Source organism: Leptinotarsa decemlineata, unplaced genomic scaffold (genome assembly GCF_025532065.1).
Source record: "Leptinotarsa decemlineata unplaced genomic scaffold, Ldec_3_MD MMD2_tig00026307_RagTag_RagTag, whole genome shotgun sequence".
Lineage (NCBI taxonomy): Eukaryota > Metazoa > Arthropoda > Insecta > Coleoptera > Chrysomelidae > Leptinotarsa > Leptinotarsa decemlineata.
This window is the reverse complement of record NW_027412681.1, coordinates 17,231,828-17,254,585: the sequence shown is the minus strand read 5'-3', so window position 1 is coordinate 17,254,585 and position 22,758 is coordinate 17,231,828. Positions and strand designations below refer to the sequence as shown.

Sequence of the window (22,758 nt, the reverse complement as noted above, 5' to 3'; positions counted from 1 at the left end):
CTAAACAATATACGGTTGATTGATCCCAAAGTTTAGATAAAATAAATATACTTCAAATAGAATAAAAAAAAAAACGCTTTTTATAGCATACGAAACTAAAAAAATTAAAAATAAGTATAGTTTAAAAAACTAAAAAACACGCTTTCATAGAACATCGAAGTTGATTTTTTTTTTAAATAAGCTTAAACAACAACGAACGAAAACTACTAGTATTATTGTGAAGAAGGCGTGGACGCTTTGTGCCATAGCTTTTGTATATCAAGCACCCCTCGCTTTTTTCACAATAATACTAGTATTTTTCGTTCGTTATTGTTTTGAGCTTATTTTTAAAAAACATATTTTTAACTTTTTAGTTTGATGTTCTTCAAAAGCCTGTTTTTTAGTTTTTCAAACTATATTCATTTCGTTGTTAACAGGTTTTATGTGTTACAAATTCCTAGATCTGCCATATACAGCATGACTCACGATCGATGGTAGGTTAGACATTTCTGGAAAACGCAAAGCATAATTTTTCTGTAAATTTCACCTCTCACATTTCCTTACGTGTTCTATCGATCTTAAATATTTTCAGCATTGCGGCATTGCCACTTCCATCAAAAAGTCCTAGCGACTTTATTTTTTTAAATGGAACACCCCGTATATTAGTACATTTTTGGAATCGCTCTGGTATTTTAATACTCTTTTGTTAATAATGTCCTATACCTATCTCTATACCTATCTCTATCTATTTCCGAGATAAAAAATAAATTGTGCTAAATATGGTCCAAAACATAGCCTTAATTGAAATTAAGTACATCAGTACTCTCAATTCATGAAAAGTTGATATTCTGATGATAGTTTGGACAAACTCGAAATATTCAAATAACACCAAGAAATCGACTCCATATCATACAGGGCGTGCTAAAATTACTACTATTTCCATTGTGCATAAAAGTAGTCAAAAGTTCATTTCTTCAAATGAAACCCCCTGTATATTACTCGGTGAAATGAAAGATGGTAAAAAATGCTTCAAGATGATATATCATGTCCCTATACCTAAATCGTCAAGTTTTCTCAATGAAGTCGCTTCTTCTAGAAACATTATTTCTTTTTAGAATTTGGATTTAGGTAGCAGTGGAATTATCAATCTTATATCAGTTCGGTTACTTTTATAAGTAATTTACAAAGAGTTATCGACGGTGTTTCGAATCATCTTCCAAAATGAATGCAAATATCGATTATTCAAACGAAGTTCTCAGAAATTATTTATTATACACATGAACAAAGTGATCAAATCATTGTCAGAACGTGTAAAAAATTCAACCGAATGTATCCTTAATTACCACCAATGAACGAGAGGAAGTTTGTGAGGTTACAAAATAATTTCCTTAACTATGGCTCAAAGTTTTCAGGGAACAACTGTACCAAAAATCAGTCATTTCTAGGTAAAAAGTAAGATTTTGTGGACTAAAACATGTGAAAGTACAGACAATAACAGAATAGGATGATTCAAAATAACAAAATTGTAAACAAAATATCACATTTTTCACAATAAATGCTGAAAATGTTGTAGATTACATTCTAAACACTTTAAAATGTTTTTTTTGTACGCGACTTGTGGTTGCTTTTTCAATTTCCTGGGGATCCAGATCTTCAAACTTGTGGTTGCTTTTTCAATTTCCTGGGGATCCAGATCTTCAATACTCCGCACTATTCGCCGTCGCAATTCTTCTTTGGTAGGCACTGGAGTACTGTATACCCTTTCTTTCAAAACACTCTATGAAAAAAGTCAAGGGGCGTGAGATCGGGTGATCTCGGTGGCTAATCCCACGGCCCTAAACGCCTAAACCAACGATCGTCGAAGAGTTCGTCAAGTTTCCTGGAAACTTCCTGGGTGGAATGAGCTGGCGCTCCGTCCAGTTGAAACCACAAATTCCTGTATTCCTCTAACGACAAATTTTCAAGAAAATCGGTTACAGTCGTCCTTAATATATGAAGATATCTCTCTGCATTCAGTGTGTCTTCATAAATAAAAAAGCTAATTTTATTGTTCTTCAAAATACAGAAAACATTCAGGTCAAATTTTTCTTGAAAACCCATTTCTTTTGTAACATGAGGATTATGATGAGCCCAAAAATGTTTATTCCTTCTATTGAAAATACTATCCCTCGTAAATTTTGATTCGTCGCTTCAAATTATTTTTGACAAAAATTCCCGATCTTCCTGTGTATGAATCAAAAGGGATTCACAAAAATGCATTCTTCGTTCGAAGTCTTCTGCTTTTAAAGCTTGAACTTTGGTAAATTTATACGGATGCCTTGCGCTTTTAACATGAAGCCATAGTTAAGGAAATTATTTTGTAATCTTACAAACTTCCTCTCGTTCATTGGTGTTAATTCAGGATACATTTGGTTGAATTTTCTACAAGTTCTGGCAATGATTTGATCACACTGTCCTTGTATAATAAATAATTTCATAAGAACTTCGTTTGAATAATCAATATTTGCATTCATTTTTGGCGATTTTTTTAAACACCGTCAATAACCATTTATCAATTACTTATAAAAGTCACCAAACTGTCATAAGCTTGATATTTCCACGGCTACCTAGAAATGAAATTCTTAAAAAATTATTTTTTGTACAACTGTTATTGAAAATCTCTTTGATAGAAACACTTCAACCAGAACACCTACCAAAAAATCATTTAGAAAAGTTCACACATGCAGTTCGTGCTATTGGTAATATTAAATCCCTGTGAAGTTACTGACGATGACGAAGTAGTACTCAGTCCAACTGTAGAAAGTCCTTCATGACTAACCAATAATCCTCCTTAAAATAACGTGAGTTTGCGTATGTAGTTGTAACGTATGGCTTGTAATCCAAAGATCGTGTGTTCAAATCCCATGAACCCTATAACTTTTTTTATTATCAGCAGTAACGTTATACAAAAAAAATTGTATGATACATTTGTTAAAAGTGATTTTATTTTGCTCGTGAGTTTGCTCACGAAAACAGATAGAGATAGGACATTATTAACAAAAAAGTATTAATATACGGAGTGTTCCATTAAAAAAAAATATAATTGCTGGACTTTTTGATAGAACTGGCAACACCGCAATTCTGAAAATATTTTAGATCGATTGAGCAGGTAAGGAAATGAGAGAGGTGAAATTTTCAGAAAAATCATGCTTTGCGTTTTCTAGAAACGTCTAACCTACCATCGACCGTGAGTCACGCTGTATATTGAATTGAAAATTATTGGCGGTGTTCAAGTCGCAAGCAATGAAAGCAGTAGCTCACTTTGGCATCTAATTTTTCTATTTTCAAAATATGTATTCTTCATATTCCGGAATTCACTCCGTTGAGTTCATTCATATACATTCGCACATTCTCATACAAATTAATTCGATGGTAAGCAAAGTTAACAGATAAAAAAAAATTATTACAGTTGAGAATAATAAACTACCCCGGAGTATGTGTTTGTGGAGTTGTTTCCGGACTTTGTTCGCAAGTGGCACAGTGGTACACACTACATAATCAACTTCAGACAGAGCTTGTCATTAGTTGAATTAAATTTTGTTTGTTTGGAATATTCAGACGGTTTACTCCATCTGAAATGACTAATACTCCGAAACCGGTCTATCGTTGGTCATCCCGTCTAAATGAAATCAATTTCATTCTACTGACTTGATAAAAAACATCATTGATTTCGTTCACACGAAACTCGCAACACATTGTTTGATAGCAGTTCCGATTTTAGGATATATCTTCTTGTTGCGATTGTATTTGTTTGGATATATTCATTCATGCTTGAGTTATAGTAGTAGATTGTTAAAAATCAAATGCTAACAAAAACGGATCATCAAAACCATGCTATCCAAACCAGGAACAAAGAACATTTTGACTTTTAAATAGTTTTATATTTCGATTTTCAATAGGTGGTGGTTTGAGAACAAAATGTATTCAGAATAAAAAAATAAGTACCCTGATAGTAGCTTAATTTATGAGTAACTATAAAAACACCAAGAATCTCATGCATGTCTATACTATACTAATATTATAAATGTGAAAGTTTGTAAGTATGTATGTATGTTTTTGGCTCCTTCACGTCTTAACGACCTAACGGATTCAGATTTAAACCCACAAAAATACAGCTCATACATCAGAATAACATGTGGGCTACAATTTACATAGGTTTTGTGTAATTTTAGTCATAAAACCCACAAAAATACAGCTTATACACATTTTGGAATATCTGTCAAATTCTTATAAAAATTGATACAATTGTCGCTTTAAGTATTTAATATAGATAAACTTCGTCTTTTACACTAGGAATCGTGTGAGGCGACGTCGTTGACGGTTGTGTTAGTTTTGCGAATTTATTTATAGGTAACATAAATCGATTCTCTAAGCTATTCATTATTCAATGCAGTTGGAATATTTTTTCAGTCACTGTATTTTAAAAGTGAAAATATAAGTTACTAGCTGTTGCCCGCTCTTATATTAACGTACTGCCGAAGCTACTAAACCTAGAATCTTGAAATATGCAGGTGGGTTCTTTGTATAGCGTAAATGAGCATCAAGAAAGGAAATAAGTTATTTTCACTCCAAGGTGGAAAATTAGGGGTTCAAAGATTGCATTGTATTGAATTTCGTCAGTTTTGAAGTTGGAAACCTGAAGTTTTGGGTTGATAAAAAAATATTATAACTATTTGTTTAAAATGGTCTTTCACGAAACTCAATGTGACAAACCAAACTTTACGCCGGCGAAGCCGCAAGCAACAACCAGTTAGTTATAGAGGTTTCATTTCAACACCTACATCTCTGTACTTACAGTTTTCTGTGCCTATAGAATTCGAAAAATCAATAGGATGTGCACTAATACATAAACAAACGATAATAAAAAATAAACTCATATCATCACACCACAAGTGAGAAGTAAGAACAGTCGTTAACAGTGTGGCCATATCCTTTCCTATCTAAATTTGTATGTCTACAAATTCTCGTAGAGCAGGGGTGTGACGTAATGACATTCTACAGCAATCTCTTTACAGAATTTTTTTTTGACAAAATTCGTCCCATTCGGAGCTGAAAACTATACAACAAATACCGTCTGATTTCAATGATCGAGGAGGACGACATCAAGCTCGTTAGCTAATTGATAAAAGCATATGAACTTGGTTATGGTTGGAAATGAAGAAATTCTGCATTTCTCAATTATTACAACGGATTCAATTCCCCCAGATCATACGGCAAAACCGGTATCTTGTAGTGTCGAATGTAGTAGTAAAGTACTAGTAAAGTACTTTTTCACTTATTGCAAAATCAAAATTGAAATAAAATGTACTGAATGACCTCACCAGTGGTTTGGTAAACTGATTCTATCTTCGTTACTGGTGCAGACACGGGATAAATGTTCTTCTTTGTCTCGAAACTTTGAAGACCAGTAGACAATGGACGTATCAATCCCCCTTTTCCACTATGATTTCTCGCAGAAACAAAATTTTCAGGAGCTATACTTAGAATGTACTGAAAAAAACAATCCATATTTAGGATAAAAACTGACTATAAAATCATACAACTGGTTTAGTAATAAAATTATCAACAGAATTATATATATATATATATATATATATATATATACATATATATATATATATATATATATATATATATATATATATATATATATATATATATATATATATATATATTGAATGATGCAACTGATTTTCCTTTATTTTAAGTATTTAAATATTAAATTTCACAAAAAGGATTTGAAGCTTTATATCTTCTATTAATTATCTGCGAGCGCTTTCGACAGCTGGTCGTACTGTCATCTTCTAGGCACTCCCCAAACTGCAGTTTGAGGAGTGCCAGTTTGTGAAATTAAATATTTTTATATATATACATATTATATAGTAGTCAAGCTGCTGGGAAATAATTCCAGGGAAATCAAAAGATAAATAGATAAGTACTTTGTGATCATTCCCATATTGTTTTCAATCTAAGAGCCACCGGTAGACAGCTGTGCAGCCTATTGGGCATCGTCAGTACCGGGCAGGCGGTCCTCGATTGAAAACAAAATGTGAAAATCCAAGAAAAGTACTTGATAAAAATAACTGCTTAAACGCAAGCGAAACATAAGTGGAACCACCTATTGGTGTGACACCCAAGTCAACTTGCCAAATTTTTATGTCAGTGTTAGTGGTTTGACCAATCAATCGACAACTGCGTTAACAGAAATTTAGGAAGCTAACCTGAAATGCCATCGGAAAATGAATCCACATGTTTCTAGAAATGATATGAAATCGAGAAAGGTTAATGCAGTCGAACTACTGGAAAATAATTCCATGAAAATGTTCTGCTAACCAGAGGAACACGAAGATTACCTCTACATCTAGTATCGTGCTGATGAACATCCTGATTGAGAACTAAGATATTCTGCAAGTATTCAGGTGCTATACCTCTTTTAATTTTATGAATGAATATAAGGGAGTGATATAATAGATAAGTCTTAACCGGTAACCAATGAAGAGTATCGAGCATAGAATTTATTGACGTGTCACGTGCACAACAAAGAATAATTCGCATAGCTCGATTTTGCAATTTTTGCAAACGGCTTAGCACATTTTGATTTACCAGATAAAGCACTGTTGCACAGTAGTTGAAATGAGGAAGAATAAGTGTATTATAAATTATAAGTTTACTCCACTGAGTGAGATGCGGAGAACATCTCCTCAAATAATAAATTCTCATGGCAATTGTTCTTATAACATTTTTTGCATGGTCATTAAAATACAGTTGACGATCAACCAAAACCCCTAAATATTTAAATGTCTCAACCATTTCTATCTGGACACCATCCATTGAAAGTTTTGGCTCTGTTTTCATTACTTCCCTATACATTTTATCTCTACTGATTAACATCCATTTTGTTTTGTTTGTATTTATTTTCAATAAGTTTCCACAGCAATAATTTTGAATGGCTTCTAAACTTTCGTTGATTGCATTGAAGCATGTTGAATGATTATTCCCAGAGTAATAAATAACAGCGTCGTCAGCAAAGAGGTGTATACAACATCCTTTCACCACCTCAACCATATCATTTATATAAACTAGAAACAATAAAGGACCCAGAACACTACCTTGAGGCACTCCTATATTATTATCGAGTGTGCCAGATGTAACATGGTTAAGTCTTAATTTTTGCTTCCGGTTATTCAAATAGTCTGCAATCCATTGTAATGCTGCATCTACAATTCCAACTGACTCCAATTTCTTCAATAATCTGGTTCTGTCAATAGTTTCGAAAGCCCTTTGCAAATCCAGAAAAACGGTCACTGTTATTTGATTTTTTTCTAAAGTGTTCTTTCAATCGTGGAGCACACATTGCAGAGCAGTTTCACAACTGTGTTTATTACGAAACCCTGACTGAACACATGTAAGGGCCTTATTACCTTCCAAGTGATCCACAATTTGATTGTAGACCGCTTTTTCTAGTACTTTTCCTATAATTGGTATCATATTTATTGGTCTCAATTCACAAGCTTTATTCGTATTTGGGACTTTAGGAATTGGGATAATTGTTGCAATTTTCATTTCATCAGGCACTTTATGAATTTCGAAAGAATAATTTATCATATTCAAAAGTGGTTTAGAGATGGTTGAGAAGCATTCTTTCAACAATTTTGTAGATATTTCATCTGTACTATTTTTATTTGTCATTGAAAATATTATTTCCTTGAGATTCACAATGGTAATCATCTTGAAATATCTCAATTTATGTGAAACAGGACTAACTATAAGAGGAATTTCGTCTTGAGGTATATTAATTGAATCAGTGATATCGTTAATACTTTTGACATAGTATTCATTAAGACTATTTGACATTTTGATATTATCATTTTCAATAATAACATCATCGAATTCAATACTTGCATATGTGCTAGAAATACTATTCTTTGGTATATATTTCTTCAAAGTCTGCCACATTTTAGTAGGATTACCGATATTACTATTTATTTTATTTTCTAAATATTTCTTTTTTTCTTGTCTTATAACCTTCACAGCAGTGTTTCGTTTTTGTCGGTAGGTTTCCCAGTTCTCTGCTATACGATTATTGACATATATCCGATAGCTTTCATCTCTCTCTGCAGTCGCATTTTTGACTATAATATTCCACCATTCTTGATAGTGAGGTAATATTTTTATTTGCCTCACAGGGGCAACTGTATCAACAGCTTCTAAAATTGTGGTAACCAAATACTTATATTTACGATTAATATCATAGGTTCTATAATCCCATTCTATACTCTCTAGTCTTTCATTGATTGCATGATAATCCAAAGTCCTACCTCTACTCTCGATTAATTTTACTTCATTTTTTGAAACAACTTCATCGAGATTTACTATTATATTTCTGTGGTTACCAATTCTAGGTAAATCTAGTACTTGTACATTGGTGTCACAATTTGACAACACTAAGTCAATTAAAGTACCCCCACTACTTGTTATGTTCGTATGCTCTTTAACTTTATTTTCAAAACCAATATCCTCTATCACAGCCATCAATCTCTGAGTGTACGTATTCGTACCATACCAATTAATATTGAAATCTCCAACAATAATAATCTTCATATTCTTGTCTGTTAAATTATCATCACACCATTTTTCGAAAAAGTCTAAAAATAATACACCACTGCTGTTTGGGGATCTATAAACTGAGACAACTAAGAAAGTAATTTTATGATACACAAATTTTACAGATATTAACCAGTAGGACTTTTCAAAACACGTTTTAGAAATAGTCAAGATTTGTAATTCATTTTTTGTATAAATGAGGGCACCACCAGTGTGTCTACTACTACTGTCCACTCTATGAACTACGTAACCACTTAAATCAATTTCACTATTGTATATATCAGTTGTTAAATGTGTTTCCGATAAACAGACTAATAAAGGTTTTTTATCATCAACAAAATGCTTTATTTCATCAAAATGTGCTAAAAGACTTTGCGAATTCATGTAAAGAAGAAAACAGTCAATATCTTTCGTTATGCGTTGTATTCTACGGTTTTTTTGGCTCTCTCTAAAAAATTACTTTCGATTATATCCTTATCATCAGCGATCTTGCATACCTCATCTCTATTTAAATATTCACCTATCTCGATATGAACTAAGTTACTATGTTTTCTACCATTAACAATTATACTAGTTAATTTAGAAACTAACATATTTTTAGTAAGTACACGTCTATCATCGTTAATATCTACTAATATTGCTCTCGTCTTAATACAATTGTCTAACCTGGTAATGTACTTACCAAGTTTGTCATTAAATTTGTCAATAAAATAATTTTGATGTGATAATCTAAGAGGAACTGTAGTCAAAATCAAATTTGTATGGAGACATTGTTTCAAGTTATTATTTAACATTTTGAATGAAGGATAATTCTTATTGAGAAAATCATTGAAACCAGCTTGTATAATCACAAAATCGTTCATTGTGAATGATCGTGTCAACTGTATTATATCTTCAATAACATATTTTAAACTAGCACCTGGTTTGATTATAGTTTGTACAAAATACTTTTGTCTAAGTTCCTTACTCAATAAGTTTCCTACGTTCCTGCCTCCTTCATCACATAATATCAAAATCTTATTTCTCTCACTTTCGACTGCTTCTTCTTCTTTATTAGAAGAGAGTTGTTCAATTGCTTCTTCTACTTCTTTATTTGAAAAAAAATGTTCATTTTTCCTTTCTTCAAGAATCTTTGTATCCACTGCATCTATCTGACTTTTTAGTTCAGTCAGTTCTCTGCTGTATCTTGTATTTTCCTGTTCTAAAATTTTAATTGACTCCACCATGCTTCTGCATATCTCCTCCATTCGTTTGAGCTCATCTGCTAACAATTTATTTTCATCAATCCTAATTTTCATATTATTTTCATAGGACTGATTTGTTTTTTTGATTTCAATAATTTTTTGTTCAGTTTTTCTATGATATTACTCTGTTCCTTCAACATTTCCTGGTCTTTTTCATCTCTTTCCATTACTTCATCTTCAAAATCCCTTGTTCTTCTATTCAGCCGTTTGATATATATGTTATTTTCTTCTATTGTTTGTTTCAATTGGTCAATTACCGCTTTAAGTTTTTCGACTTCTTCATTTGCATCATCTTCATTCTTCTAATGTTTTTTCATTAAAGCAACTTCCTCAAGTGCCTTGTCATGCTCTACTTTATGGGAAATACCTTTTTTCTCGCATTTCATCGAACAGTATAACTTGCCACCACCCAGATCTTTTCAGAATTTCTTTTTTTCTATACAGGCACGATGAAATACTTCGAAGCATACTATACAACACACGTTTTGCGATTCTTTGTTTTTGCAGCATTTAAAGTAAACTTCCATTATTTGGAGCTGAAATTCAACTTGGTACACCACTGGTCACTGGTTCTAGTATCAGTGTTTCGTTTTTGTAGCAGAAAAACGGTCCACTTTTTCAGGTGTAAGTTGTTTTCATTCACCGATATGCATATCAGTTATTATTTAATCTATTGAAGATGTATCATTAATTACAATATTTATCAACTCACTTTTTTCGGCTCGAATTCTTGAGCAGATTCATATAAATTTTACTTTTGAAAGACACTTTAAACCATGGAAAATAGACAAATTACCAGAGAATACCTTCACTTGTTGTATATATATATATACAACAAGGTCTTTGGACCTACGATATGAATTTAAAATATTATCTTTAGAACAGCGACGCCAATAAAATTATCAGCAATGATATTCACGCATAAACTCTTGAATAACAACATTGATTCTTCAGAAATTCTCAGTATGTTACCATTTCACGTACCTCCTCGTCGCACCCGATTTTCGCTCATGTTCAATATTCCAACCGTAAGTACCGCAACGAAAGCACCACTAATATCCTTACTAAAGTTAGTAAATAGTTTGATTATATCAATAGATCTTGATTGGACACTTTCCCAATCAGCATTCCGCCAAAAAATTTTGGAAAATATGTTAAAATTACCTATTTAAGCAGTATTTCCCTCTACAATTCTGGTCCATATTTTATTATTTTTATATATTCATAAGTATTTCAAGGATTATATGAACTTTAATTTTTTTATCCATGTAATTAGGCTGTAATAGCTTGTGTGGATAATAAATAAATAAATAAATATGTATAGCCCGGTCGGTAGCCGGGCGGTTAGACGTGGGTGCTTTGTTCGCTCAGTCAATTGGCCGATGTGTGAGTCGACGGTTAAAGCCCCGGGTTGGGCTATCGTCCAACCCGTGTTAGGAATCACACGTTAAAAGACAAAACCTCGTTAGTCCTTAGCTTGATTGATGCAACTAATTTTCCTTTATTTTGAGTATTTCAATATTAAATTCTACAAAAAGGATTTGAAACTTTATATCTTCTATTAATTATCTGCGAGCGCTTTAGACAGTTGATAGTACTGTCATCTTCTGGCACTCCTCAAACTGAACTGGTCATCCTGTTGTCTGTCTCTTTATACGGTCAGAGTGTCTTAACTCAGGTATTTCAGGTACTTTAGGTGAATTTGCCTGTATTTGTTCTGCATCAGGTACTCTTCTTCGTGTTAAATCTTCTGTAGGAATGTGTATGGAATATATTAAACAAAACCATACACATTCCTAGAGAAGATCTAACACGAAGAAGAGTACCTGATGCAGAACAAATACAAGCAAATTTACCTAAAGTACCTGAAATACCTGAGTTAAGACGCTCTGACCGTGTAAAGAGACAGACAACAGGATGACCAGTTCAGTTTGAGGAGTGCCAGAAGATGACAGTACTACCAACTGTCGAAAGCGCTCGCAGATAATTAATAGAAGATATAAAGCTTCAAATCCTTTTTGTAGAATTTAATATTGAAATATATATATATATATCACTGGACAGTGGTAAACTAGGCGCAAAACAGTCCTTATTAACGGCTTATACAGGGTTCTATATGCAAATCGAGCGGCGATCTCCTTCAAGTAAATGAAATTCATCTGATTCAATAAGTGTATATATGTCTTTGTAATTAGGATAAATGTATGTATCTTTATTAGTTGTTAGGATAAATGCATACATTATGTATTTTGTAAATCAAATATAATGATAGTTGGTCCAAGATTTCACCGTTCCATAGTGAATAACTCTGTGAATATCTGCATTCGAAAAGAGACACTAGACATTGTTAGTGAAGCAAAAAATCTTATCTTGGTGTTTTGATGGATGTAGATCTGAGATTTGGAAAATTTGTAAATAAACTCTTACAACGTGCCTATTCTGCACTGAAAATCATTTACGGTAACCGACATAGTCTGCCTTATTATGTGAAAAAGACTTTATGTGAATCTTTGGTGCTTTCAATTTTCAATTATGCGGATGTTCAAGCAAAAACATAACAATCTGCACTGACAGCAGACAAGCCCTGTGAGCCTTGAACAGACGTGTAACCTCAGGGCTTGTACTAGAGTGTCACCAAGATTTAACCAAAGCCTCGGTGAGTAATAAAATTATCCTAAGGTGGGTTAAAGAGTATGACAGGAGTAAAGGTAATCGCATTGCTGACTCTTTAGCCAAGGAAGTGGCTGAACTATGAATTTTAGAACCCAGTGGCACCTACGGCCTGATGCCTTCTACAATTGCGGAACTTGCCGAATGTTACATCCATGCTCAATTCTTAAAGAGAAGGGATGAAATCAAAGGATGCAATCTTGCCAGGATCACCTTGGACGACCCTGGGAAGCTGGCGCCGAAGAAATATCTGGCGATGACCAGAAAAAATCTACGCTTAACAGTATAATTTCTGACTGGCCACTGTCAACTAAGGAAATATCTCTTTAAAATGGGGCTAGTGGAGACACCTCTATGCAGGATGTGTGAACAGGAAGATGAGACTGTCAGGCATGTCCTATGTGCGAGTCCCCGGAGTTATCGTCAATAAGAGAGTGTGTGTTCGGCGAGTCTTGGCCTACATCTGTCGATATAAAGGAGGTGTCTCCCAATGACCTGTCCACCTTCCTGGAAAGAACAGGGTGGACGATGACCTAGGAGGACAACTGCTCGGGAGGATGTACAATGGGTTACATGTGGCCTAAGTGCTGTGGGCTTACACTTACCCTCCCTACTCTACAGATACAGATATGCGGATGTTCTTTATGGCCCATGTTTAACCAATAAATACAAAAATAAGACTGAAAAATTTCAAAACTCTTGCCTTAGGTTAATGTGTGGTATTGGTCGGCGATACAGGATCTCATATAAGCTTCAAAAAATTGGATGGCTGAACATGGAGAAAAAAGGTTACTCCATGCGGTCTGTTTTTTCCATAAAATAATTGTAACAAAAAAACCTTCATATCTTCATAGAAAAATCACATCGTACGGACATTCATAACCTGAATATTCGATATAAAAATATGATTGCAATGCCTAAATTCAAAACAAGTATTCAGGCGGTCTTTCAGGTACCAAATTTGTCGAAAGTATAATTCTGTCCCCAACCAAAACCAAAACCTTATCTAAATCTTATTATTCAATTGAATTTGAATCTTATTATTTACAATTATATTTTGTAAAGTTATTGGAAAATTAATATGTTTAATGTAATTTAAATCTTATTTTTATCATTTTAGGGCGTAAATAAACGTTTTTTTTATAAGTTTTTCATATTAATTTATTAAAATCGAACACCCTGTATATAATTATATTTTTGTAATCTACAACTTTTCTTGATATTTTCCTATACCCATCTCTTAACCGTCTTCGAAGAATGAATTAATTTCAATTCTTTTCTTCGGAAATCATGACCTCAACAAATGCTGATATCTTTGAATTTAGGAATACTATCGTACCAAAATTTGGTTTGGAGTTAAGTGATACTTGGAGGCTTTCCAAACTTCAGCGTAAACTCCGTCACTTCAATACAGGGTGGTAAAAAAATACAGTTTTTTCGTTTGCTTGAAAAAGTGACTGAATGTTCATTATTTCAAATATAAAATCCTGTGTATTATTACAAATTCAGAAAGCTGTTAAAATTTTCTTTTTTCCTATGCATACATGCGTATACCTACCTAGTTAAGTTTCGGACTTCTGGACATTTATTTATGAAAATATCCCTTCAGAATTATATTTTCATTCAATATTCTGTAAGCAGGCCATGATTCCTATTAGACAGTAACGTTGTGACATTCTCCTAATAATATGGACATTTTCGTCATTGACTAATAAGAACGTTTTTCTTCCTTATTCAGAGGATTCGGGCAAATTACGTATATGCAGTTGGTTAGTACCTCGTTCACTAGATGGAGTGACATTTTGTTGTTCGCTCCAACTTAGGAAGAGGAATGAAATACTCTGAAAGAATTCCGATTTTCAATATCAGTTGAAAGGGGAAGGGAGCCAGGCTTCAACCCGAATGAACTCAAGATGGATTACGTCGATTTTCAATTATGGAATATCATTGACTTTAGGTCGATGATGGACACTATCTTGCACTGATGAGTGGCTAATGAGCCCGAAACCGTTCTGCAAATTTGCCCGTTCCAAAATTGAAAGTCGATTGTTTCAGTTGTATTGCCGATTGCAGGAAATTTTCTGTGAAGATTCCTGCACTGACGCCTGTCGGATATAATCCAACGCCCTTCGTGGTATTAGCCAGGAGAGAGTTGTTTTCTGATAGGCGTCAGTCCATTCAACATACTGTTAGGTATATTCGAAACTGGCTTGAACGTTCAAAGTTCATTTCTTTAGATTTGATCCAAATGCATTGAAATTGTTCTGAATTCGTATAATTTCCTTGAGGTTCATTTGCGGTAGATTCAGATATGTTTTTTTGAACTTTCTAAATGTTCTTCTGATAATTTATTCACACTGTTCAAAAATAATAAATAAAATCATTAGTACTTCGTTCGAATAGTTTTGTTGAAACTTCTTAAATGACGAAAATGTCGATATTATTAGGAGAATATAACAACGTTACTGTCAAATAGTAATCATGGTCTGTTTATAAAATATCGAATAGGAATACCATGCCCAAGGTACATTTTCAGGAATAAATGCTCATGAGCCCGAAACTTGACTAGTTAGATATACGTATGATGTGTATAGGAAGAAAGTAAATTTCAACATCTTTCTGAATTTGTAGTGATACACAGGGTGTTCCATTTGAAATAATCAACTGATGTCAATTACTTTTTCAAGCTGTATTGGAGTAACGGAGATAACGCTGAAGTGTGAGAAGCCCCAGAGTATCATCTAACTCCAAACCAAATTTCGGTACCATAGTATTTCTAAACTCAAAGCATATTTAGAGGTCATGATTTCCGAAGAAAAAAATTGAAATTTATTCATATTTAGAAAACGCTAACAGATAGGTAAATAATAATATCAATAAAAGTTGTCGGGTAATTGTTGTACATTCCAAAAATAATATTATGTACAGGGTGAACTATCTGAAAAATCAAAGTTGCTACTACTTTCTAATGGAAGTGGCAACATCGCATTGTCGTAAATATTTCAGTTGGGTAGAGAATGTCCGAATATGCTCTCCACTGAATTTTTCAAAGTGATCCGGCGTCTGGTTCATCAGAAATGTCTAATGTGCCATCCACCGTGAATCAGCCAGGAAAAGGTAGAAGGCAGCATTTAAGTTGAAACTCATTTTAACAAACTGAAAGCTACTACGATGTGTTACTAATAAACCACTCACCTTATAGAAGAGTGATATCGCCAATTTTTTTCGGAAGCTAGGTTGTGAACTTGGTGGGGAGTAGCTGGGTATAATCTCTCCGTCCAAAGTTGCGAAGGCGGCTTGTAGAATGGCATTATCAAATAACATTTTGCCCTTCAGATGAATTTCGGTTTTTGTTGCATGTACGAACTCTGTATTTATTCCACCATAGACAATAATAGCACTAGACACTTCAAGCTTTTTGGTTATTTGAAATAAAAATCCTGCACTCACCAATGCTGAAGCATTCTGAGCCCTTGGCATTATCTAGAAATTAGAATCAAACGAACAAATGAAGAAACAAATGGAAAATATTTCAAGAAAATTCAAAAAGAACATTTTTTCTTCTCATATGGAAGTTCCAATATAAACTGACTAAAACCTTGAAAGCATACTTTCAAATTGAGGACTACAATGAAAATTTGAATTTTTATTCATTAGTTCACTTTTTTTCCAATATTCAATTCCAGTTGAATGAAATTATACAAGATAAGAAAAAATTGTAAACCTGGTTTTCTAGAAATGTATAAATTAGGTAAATATTGAGAAATGAATAGAGTATGAATAAAAGCGGTACTTAAACACTTCTCATTTCCCGAGTATGAGTAAAATAAATAAATTATAATAATTATGTTTCAGTATAAGTTTTTCTATACAACCTCTAAAATTAAAAAAATAAACTTTAAATTAATACATTACATCATTGCATTACATCAGTTTATTACATTACACAATAGAATTACTTGTGTCAAGATCAAGTTTGTTATTGTATTCTTGTTTTTTCACAGGAAAAACAGATATAATCGAACCGCTAGGTATATATTCATGAAATTTCATATTTTAGAAAGTACTTTAACGGAGAAATCAAATGTAAAATGAACTATAAGGTGTTCCATTTGAAAAATCAAGAAAAAATCGTTTTCCAGTTCTGATTCACCCAGTATCTGAAAAAAAATTTTGGTCAAATTATTTTTTAACTTGTTTTCAAGAATGTTTGCGAAATGATTTATTCATTTTGACTTTGAACGTCAATGTAAACCATGTATGGGTTAAGTAAAACTTTCAACTTTGGCATTGAAGCAGCTGTTGAGATTAGATACCAATATATCAAAGATAAATTACGAACCAATGATTAGGGAGTTCATTAAAACCAAAAGTGTGAAATTTTTGTTTTTTTTTATTTTTCATCTTTAACCCCCGACGTAAAAAGGGTGTTGATCGTTTGACTTGTGTATCTGTGTGTCTGTCTACGGCACTGTAGCTCCTATACTAGTTGACCGATTTTGATAGCGTTTTTTACATCTAATACCTAATTTTGTCAGGATAGTTCTTAGGTATGTTCATTTAAAAGTTGCTAGATCATTTCCAATACTATGAAGAGGAATTATGCATTTAATTACGGTTAACAATACATCCACTTGACTGATCGATATAAAAATTTGATATTTTTAATAGTATGTACAATAACATTTTTACTTTGACTTGATGCTGCAACCAGAACAGTGCAAAGGACCAACTCTTCGGCAATTTACTGCAAACGTGACGTGTTTGGGCTCATTTTAAAGGCCTCAATGAGTGCATAGCCGCAGTGTCAGTGACTTTTACATTATGTTTTTTGATTACTTTTGAACCGGTTTTGTTCAATTTTTAATTCTGTTGAATGTTCCAAAAAAGTACATAAATAAAAATTTTGGTATTTCTCAATGGTTAAAAAATTGTTTGATTCTTGCATCATCAGAGGGCCTCGCGAAATGTACCTTGCCCACATTCAATTCGTGTCTTGCACCGCCACCGCATGTACTCATACGAGGTACCCACGTTATCGAGTATGAAGTGAACCGAGTTCTCGATTGAACTCAGTTACTATCCAAGGGAGTCGACATGAATTCAGAAGCACAGAATAATATAATAAACCGAACGAAAGAAGGAATCAACATTGATAAATATTTGCAATGAATTGATTTCGTATCAGGACAATCAATTCAAGTAATGAGAAGGAAGCCACGCCCAAACCAATACTGTGGTATCTGCTTTGAGACAACCAGAGCACTTGCCGTTGCCTCATCGCTTTTGATGATGAAACTGCAGTTGTAGACGAAACGTCGGACATAAAAACCTACAGCGAACAAGTCCACACAATGGCTTTGATCCAATTATCTCCGGTCGTGTAAGTTTTTTTTCAAGAACAAAACACAAACACTACAGGATAATCCATTAGGCTCTCTAAGGCCTGTGCGAAAGTAGCGATTCACATTGGATTTGGATCACTGGAGATTGAATCCATTTGGGAAAGCCTTCCCATGAAATTTATTCCACATAGACCCAGTTCTCCAAATGAAAGAGTTGTTAAACAGTGAAGTTCGAGGTGGACTGAGTTGAACATCAAAACGATGAGTAGCCATATTCCCTCGCGTATTTCTGATATGTACCGCTCTTGGTGGAATCAAATGTACTAAATCACTTGAACACTTCTGGTGAAACTATCTATAGAAGAGAGACAAATCTTTCTTCGATGTTCCAGACTATCAAGGTTGCAAGTAATGTTCGCGTCTCCAATGAGGCGGATGACTGTTTTCTGAATGGAATCCAGCAGCTTCAGGGTATGCTTCTCTATACATGAGAAGCATCAAAAGTTGCTGAGGTAGGTACAGTTTTCTGGTTCGGAACAGTGTTCCAAGCTTTTGAGAGGCAGCCTTTGTAACTTCTGAACCGCTTCATATAACTTCTACATATCTTCATATTTTCTTTTTGATAGCTGGATGTACAACGCAAGTTATATAAGAGCTTGTAAAACAATTTGTAGGTCTCTAACACGTAGAATCTCTATATTCTTTTATGAATAAGGAAGCTCAATGACTTTGGAGCAAGTGATAAATTATTGGAAAAACATTTATTCTCATAACAGGTTTCATTTCTCTTCTTTATTTTTTACAGACTCCAGTTTTACTTAATCCCAGGGATTATAAAGAACTGATTCGTTATTCACCATCAACAACACAATTTTAGTTGTTGAAAAATAACAAAAAAAAATGTTTAGATTTAGGAACTCACCTTGAAGCTATCATAATGATAAGTTTCATTCAGAAGCGGTAAAGTTATTTTCTTCATCACTTTGTAATCCATATTGATTGCCAAAAATTCGGAAGGACCAACAATTGTTTCCTTGTCACTCGTATCAACTGGGAAAATTAATATCAATTAATGAATCAAGAAATAAAGTTTGTTCCAAAAAAACCCAAACACAATATTATCTCTGCAGTTTTGATGAAATTCTTTCAAATCTGACTCCCAAATAGATCTTATCCACAATTTCTCAAAAATATCTATCAACATGTGTTTCAAAACTTGTCAAGTATTTCAAACTTTACTATACCAATTTGGAATCTTGAAAATATAAAACAGAAATCAGGTGGAACAGAGGATAGTTTAAAATAATTTGTAATAGATTTGTAGACTCTTGAAATATTTCAAAGAATTAGGAAAGTGACAATTGTGAAGCAAGTCAATTGGGAAGTGAACTCTGGTGATAGTGGTGCGATGAGTAGTATTATATAAGATGGGCAATTTTTCAATACTCAACTGATGGTATAAGTTAAAACATCAAACTATTTTACGGAATGGCAAAATCATCAGAAATTGTCTTCCAAATTATTGATTGAAATCAACTAATTACAAGTTTGAAGTATCAATGCTGGACTTGAAAGCAATTTATTTCGCCAAAGTTTATAACTCCTTCAAACTATAACGAAACAATAGTGATTTGCCTTGACTTTGAACCACTCTGAATGTTTTTCCTCAAGAACCATTGTTGATAAGGAATTCATGAATAATTTCAATATACCTATGGTTAAAGTAGCTCGAAGAGTTTCCAAAATCAAAAATATATCCGATGACAGTTCGTGATGATAGTGCTTCATCATTAGATTTCCAGCTAAGGTAGCGAGCTAAAAAAATTCAAATTTCAGTAGGCCATACAACAGAAATGTTTTGAAACTTACATTCCGAACAGGTGTATTTGCTATCCAATCAAAATGTTGAGAAACTTTCTTCAAATATGCGAATTTCGTATTTGTCACTGATAATTCATCGAAAAGTTTCATTACAGATGCTAGCGACATATTAGCACCCAGAATCAAACCAGATTCTTTCTTGAGTTCATACTGCCTCAGCTCGGCTATATTTTGTATGTCTACATATACAGAAGGTTCGGGATCTGATTTGAATACACCTGAAATAAATAACATTTTACATTGTGTGTCAATTGAGCTCCCTTCAGAAGCTTGTGATAAAGGACTTCAGTGACGATTAGGATTGAGAAAAGATTATTTGTATACACCAATATAGATCTATATGGTTTGAAGCCGTATACTAAAAATATATTGAAAGACAAAATAAAACAGAAAATGCAGAAAATGAAGTAGTTTGGTGCCGTTATAGATAAATATATTGGTATATAATGATAGAAAGGTATAAATGATATTTACTGCGATATGAAAGTTGTATGTTCTGAGGCATAACAGAAGCACTGAGAAAAAAGTGGGTTGAAACAAGAAAAAAATTATTAGGGCAGGGTGAATTGATATCGAGAACACCCTGTCACTAAAAAAGTTACTCTTATTGTTGGCCATAAACTACTATATGCAGGGTGTTTCAAATTCTATCTTCGCCATTGGAATCTTGGAAACTATGAAGATGGTTAAATTGGGACAAAGTTGCACATTTACCTGACTAACAATATGCCGTTGAGAAAGTTCTGAAATTCCGAGTATATCCGGAGATATCCGGAAAAAAATAGAAATTTCAGAAAATTATTTTCATTTTTTTCTGGTCTTATTTATTCGAAGGATTCGAAAATAAATTGCACTTCCACATTGCCACTTTTTTCCTGTCTTCCGGCCACCATCATCAACTATTTTTTCTTATGGGCGCTACATTGAATTCTTTCTGTTTTGACTAGAACCATATTTCATCCTATCAACGATGTATCATGAGTTATCAATCTTTTTCTAAAAAGTGGAGGTATTGGAAAAAATTAATTCTTATCAAAATATGTTCTGCCTTTGATGTTTCTAAATTTGACTTTCAATTTGTTACACTCGGTGACATTTTGTTATTGTACAAGTCATTGAATTTTTGGCGAAAAATGGCTTTCACGAATGAAGAAAAAAGAGATATGATACAAATTCATTACAAATACGATAGAAACAGTGTTAGGACATCAGAAATGTATTTAAACTTATATCTCGAAAGACGACATGTTCAAGTTATTGAAACAAAATCTCGCCGAGTTTGCTTCGGTTAAAAGCCAATGAAAAAATACGGAGACATATTCAACAATCAAAATTTGATAAATGAAGTATAAATTAGACATTGTGTCCTTTTCAATGAAAATAAAACTTTGAACAAATAACAATGATTAACTTAAATGCAAAGACACAAGTAAATTCCAGCAAATGCTCAAAATACTGGCCTTGTTCATGATAACACAAGTGTGCCCTTCTTCGAATATTATTTACTGCACGATTAATTTCCCGCCTCCTCAATCTTTCGAACACTCTAACAATGATGTGTTGAAGGTCCTCAATATCTTGGTATTTTCTCTGTCCATAAACTCTATTTTTCAGTGTACCCCATAATAATGTATCCATAACACTTATGTCTGGAGACCGTGCTGGTCACCTCATCGGTCCATTATTCCCTATCCATTTATCACCAAACCTTTCAGTCAGGTAATTACATACTCGTCTGGTAGTGTGCGGTGGAGCACCATCATGTTGAAACTAGATGTTGTTATAGTTAGCCAAAGGTAGATCATCCAAATAGTCTTCGAAAATCGACATTAAAAACTGGTGATAGGGTTCTCCATTCAGAATTTTGTCAAATAAATAAGGAACCAAAATTTTATTTTTGTAAAGTCCTTCCCACACGTTAATACTAAATCGCACTCAAGGTCGAATTTCTCGGAACTACCTGGGATTGTTTATGCTCCAAATGTATTCGTAATTTCGGTTGAATATCCCACAATTCGTAAAAGTGCTTTCATATCTCCAATTTTTTGGAAAAGAATGATAATTTATGATACAACAATGAAAAGGTAAAATCTGGTTCTATTCAAAACAGAAAGAATCCAATGTAGCGCCCATAAGAAAAAATAAAGTTGATGATGGTGGCCAGATGACGAAACGTCGGATATCAATTCTGAAAACACATATAGCAGGAAAACAGTGGCAGTGTAGAAGTGCAACTTATTTTCGAATCCCTCGAAAAATAAAGCCAGAAAAAATAAAAACCATTTTCCAAAATTTCTATTTTTTTCTGGATATCTCCAGATATACAAGGAATTCCAGAACTTTCTCAACGGCATATTGTTAGTCAGGTAAATGCGCAACTTTGCTCCAATTTAACCATCTTCGTATCTCTCATAGTTTCCGAGATCCCAATGGTGAGGATCGAATTTGAAACACTCTGTATAAATGTTTCTTGAATTTTCTATAAAATTCGACTCACCAGGAGCGCGCATTATCATTAAGTTTGGTTTTTTTCTTCAACTTCGTTGCGAATTGCAATGTTTATTTAACGGTTTTAATAATTCTGCTAAGGATGTTTTCAGTTTTTTAGTTGATTTGATTCGTCATTAAACTAAAAACCGGAAGTAACAATGCGACAGTGAAAGTTATGACAAAGGACACAAGAAAAAGGTGAGAATATGACATGAAATGTTAGAAGTCTTCAGTCACCAATAATACTATTTCTTTCATATAAGCGTTTAGCAGTGAATTTGATATAATATATAATACTTATTTAGCCAAACTCATTTTTAATTGTTTCAATCAACCCCTGCAAGTGTGACGTCCTGATTGGTTGCCACCCCTGAGGCCGCCACTGGGTTATGGTACAAAATATGAGTTTTGAGGAAATAAATTCAACTCAATATTAGGGATATGCAATTAATGCAAATTTCACTATCGATAAAATGGTTTCCTTTTTCATTCAGAATTGAACTTCA

The 22,758-nt window shown here is 33.4% G+C and overlaps 1 protein-coding gene across 3 annotated transcripts in view; it reads right to left on the bottom strand.

The window, feature by feature from the left end:
- Window positions 1–22,758, bottom strand: part of LOC111508569 (xanthine dehydrogenase/oxidase) — an 84,056-nt gene that overhangs the window by 37,739 nt on the left and 23,559 nt on the right. For all 3 annotated transcript variants that reach the window (XM_074181234.1, XM_074181236.1, XM_074181235.1), the window contains 5 exons: window positions 19,751–19,980; window positions 19,594–19,696; window positions 18,804–18,931; window positions 15,732–16,019; window positions 5,340–5,508 (listed from right to left, as the gene is read on the bottom strand). In XM_074181234.1, coding sequence (XP_074037335.1) covers window positions 5,340–5,508; window positions 15,732–16,019; window positions 18,804–18,931; window positions 19,594–19,696; window positions 19,751–19,980 — 918 coding nt within the window. The remainder of the gene's footprint in view (window positions 1–5,339; window positions 5,509–15,731; window positions 16,020–18,803; window positions 18,932–19,593; window positions 19,697–19,750; window positions 19,981–22,758) is intronic.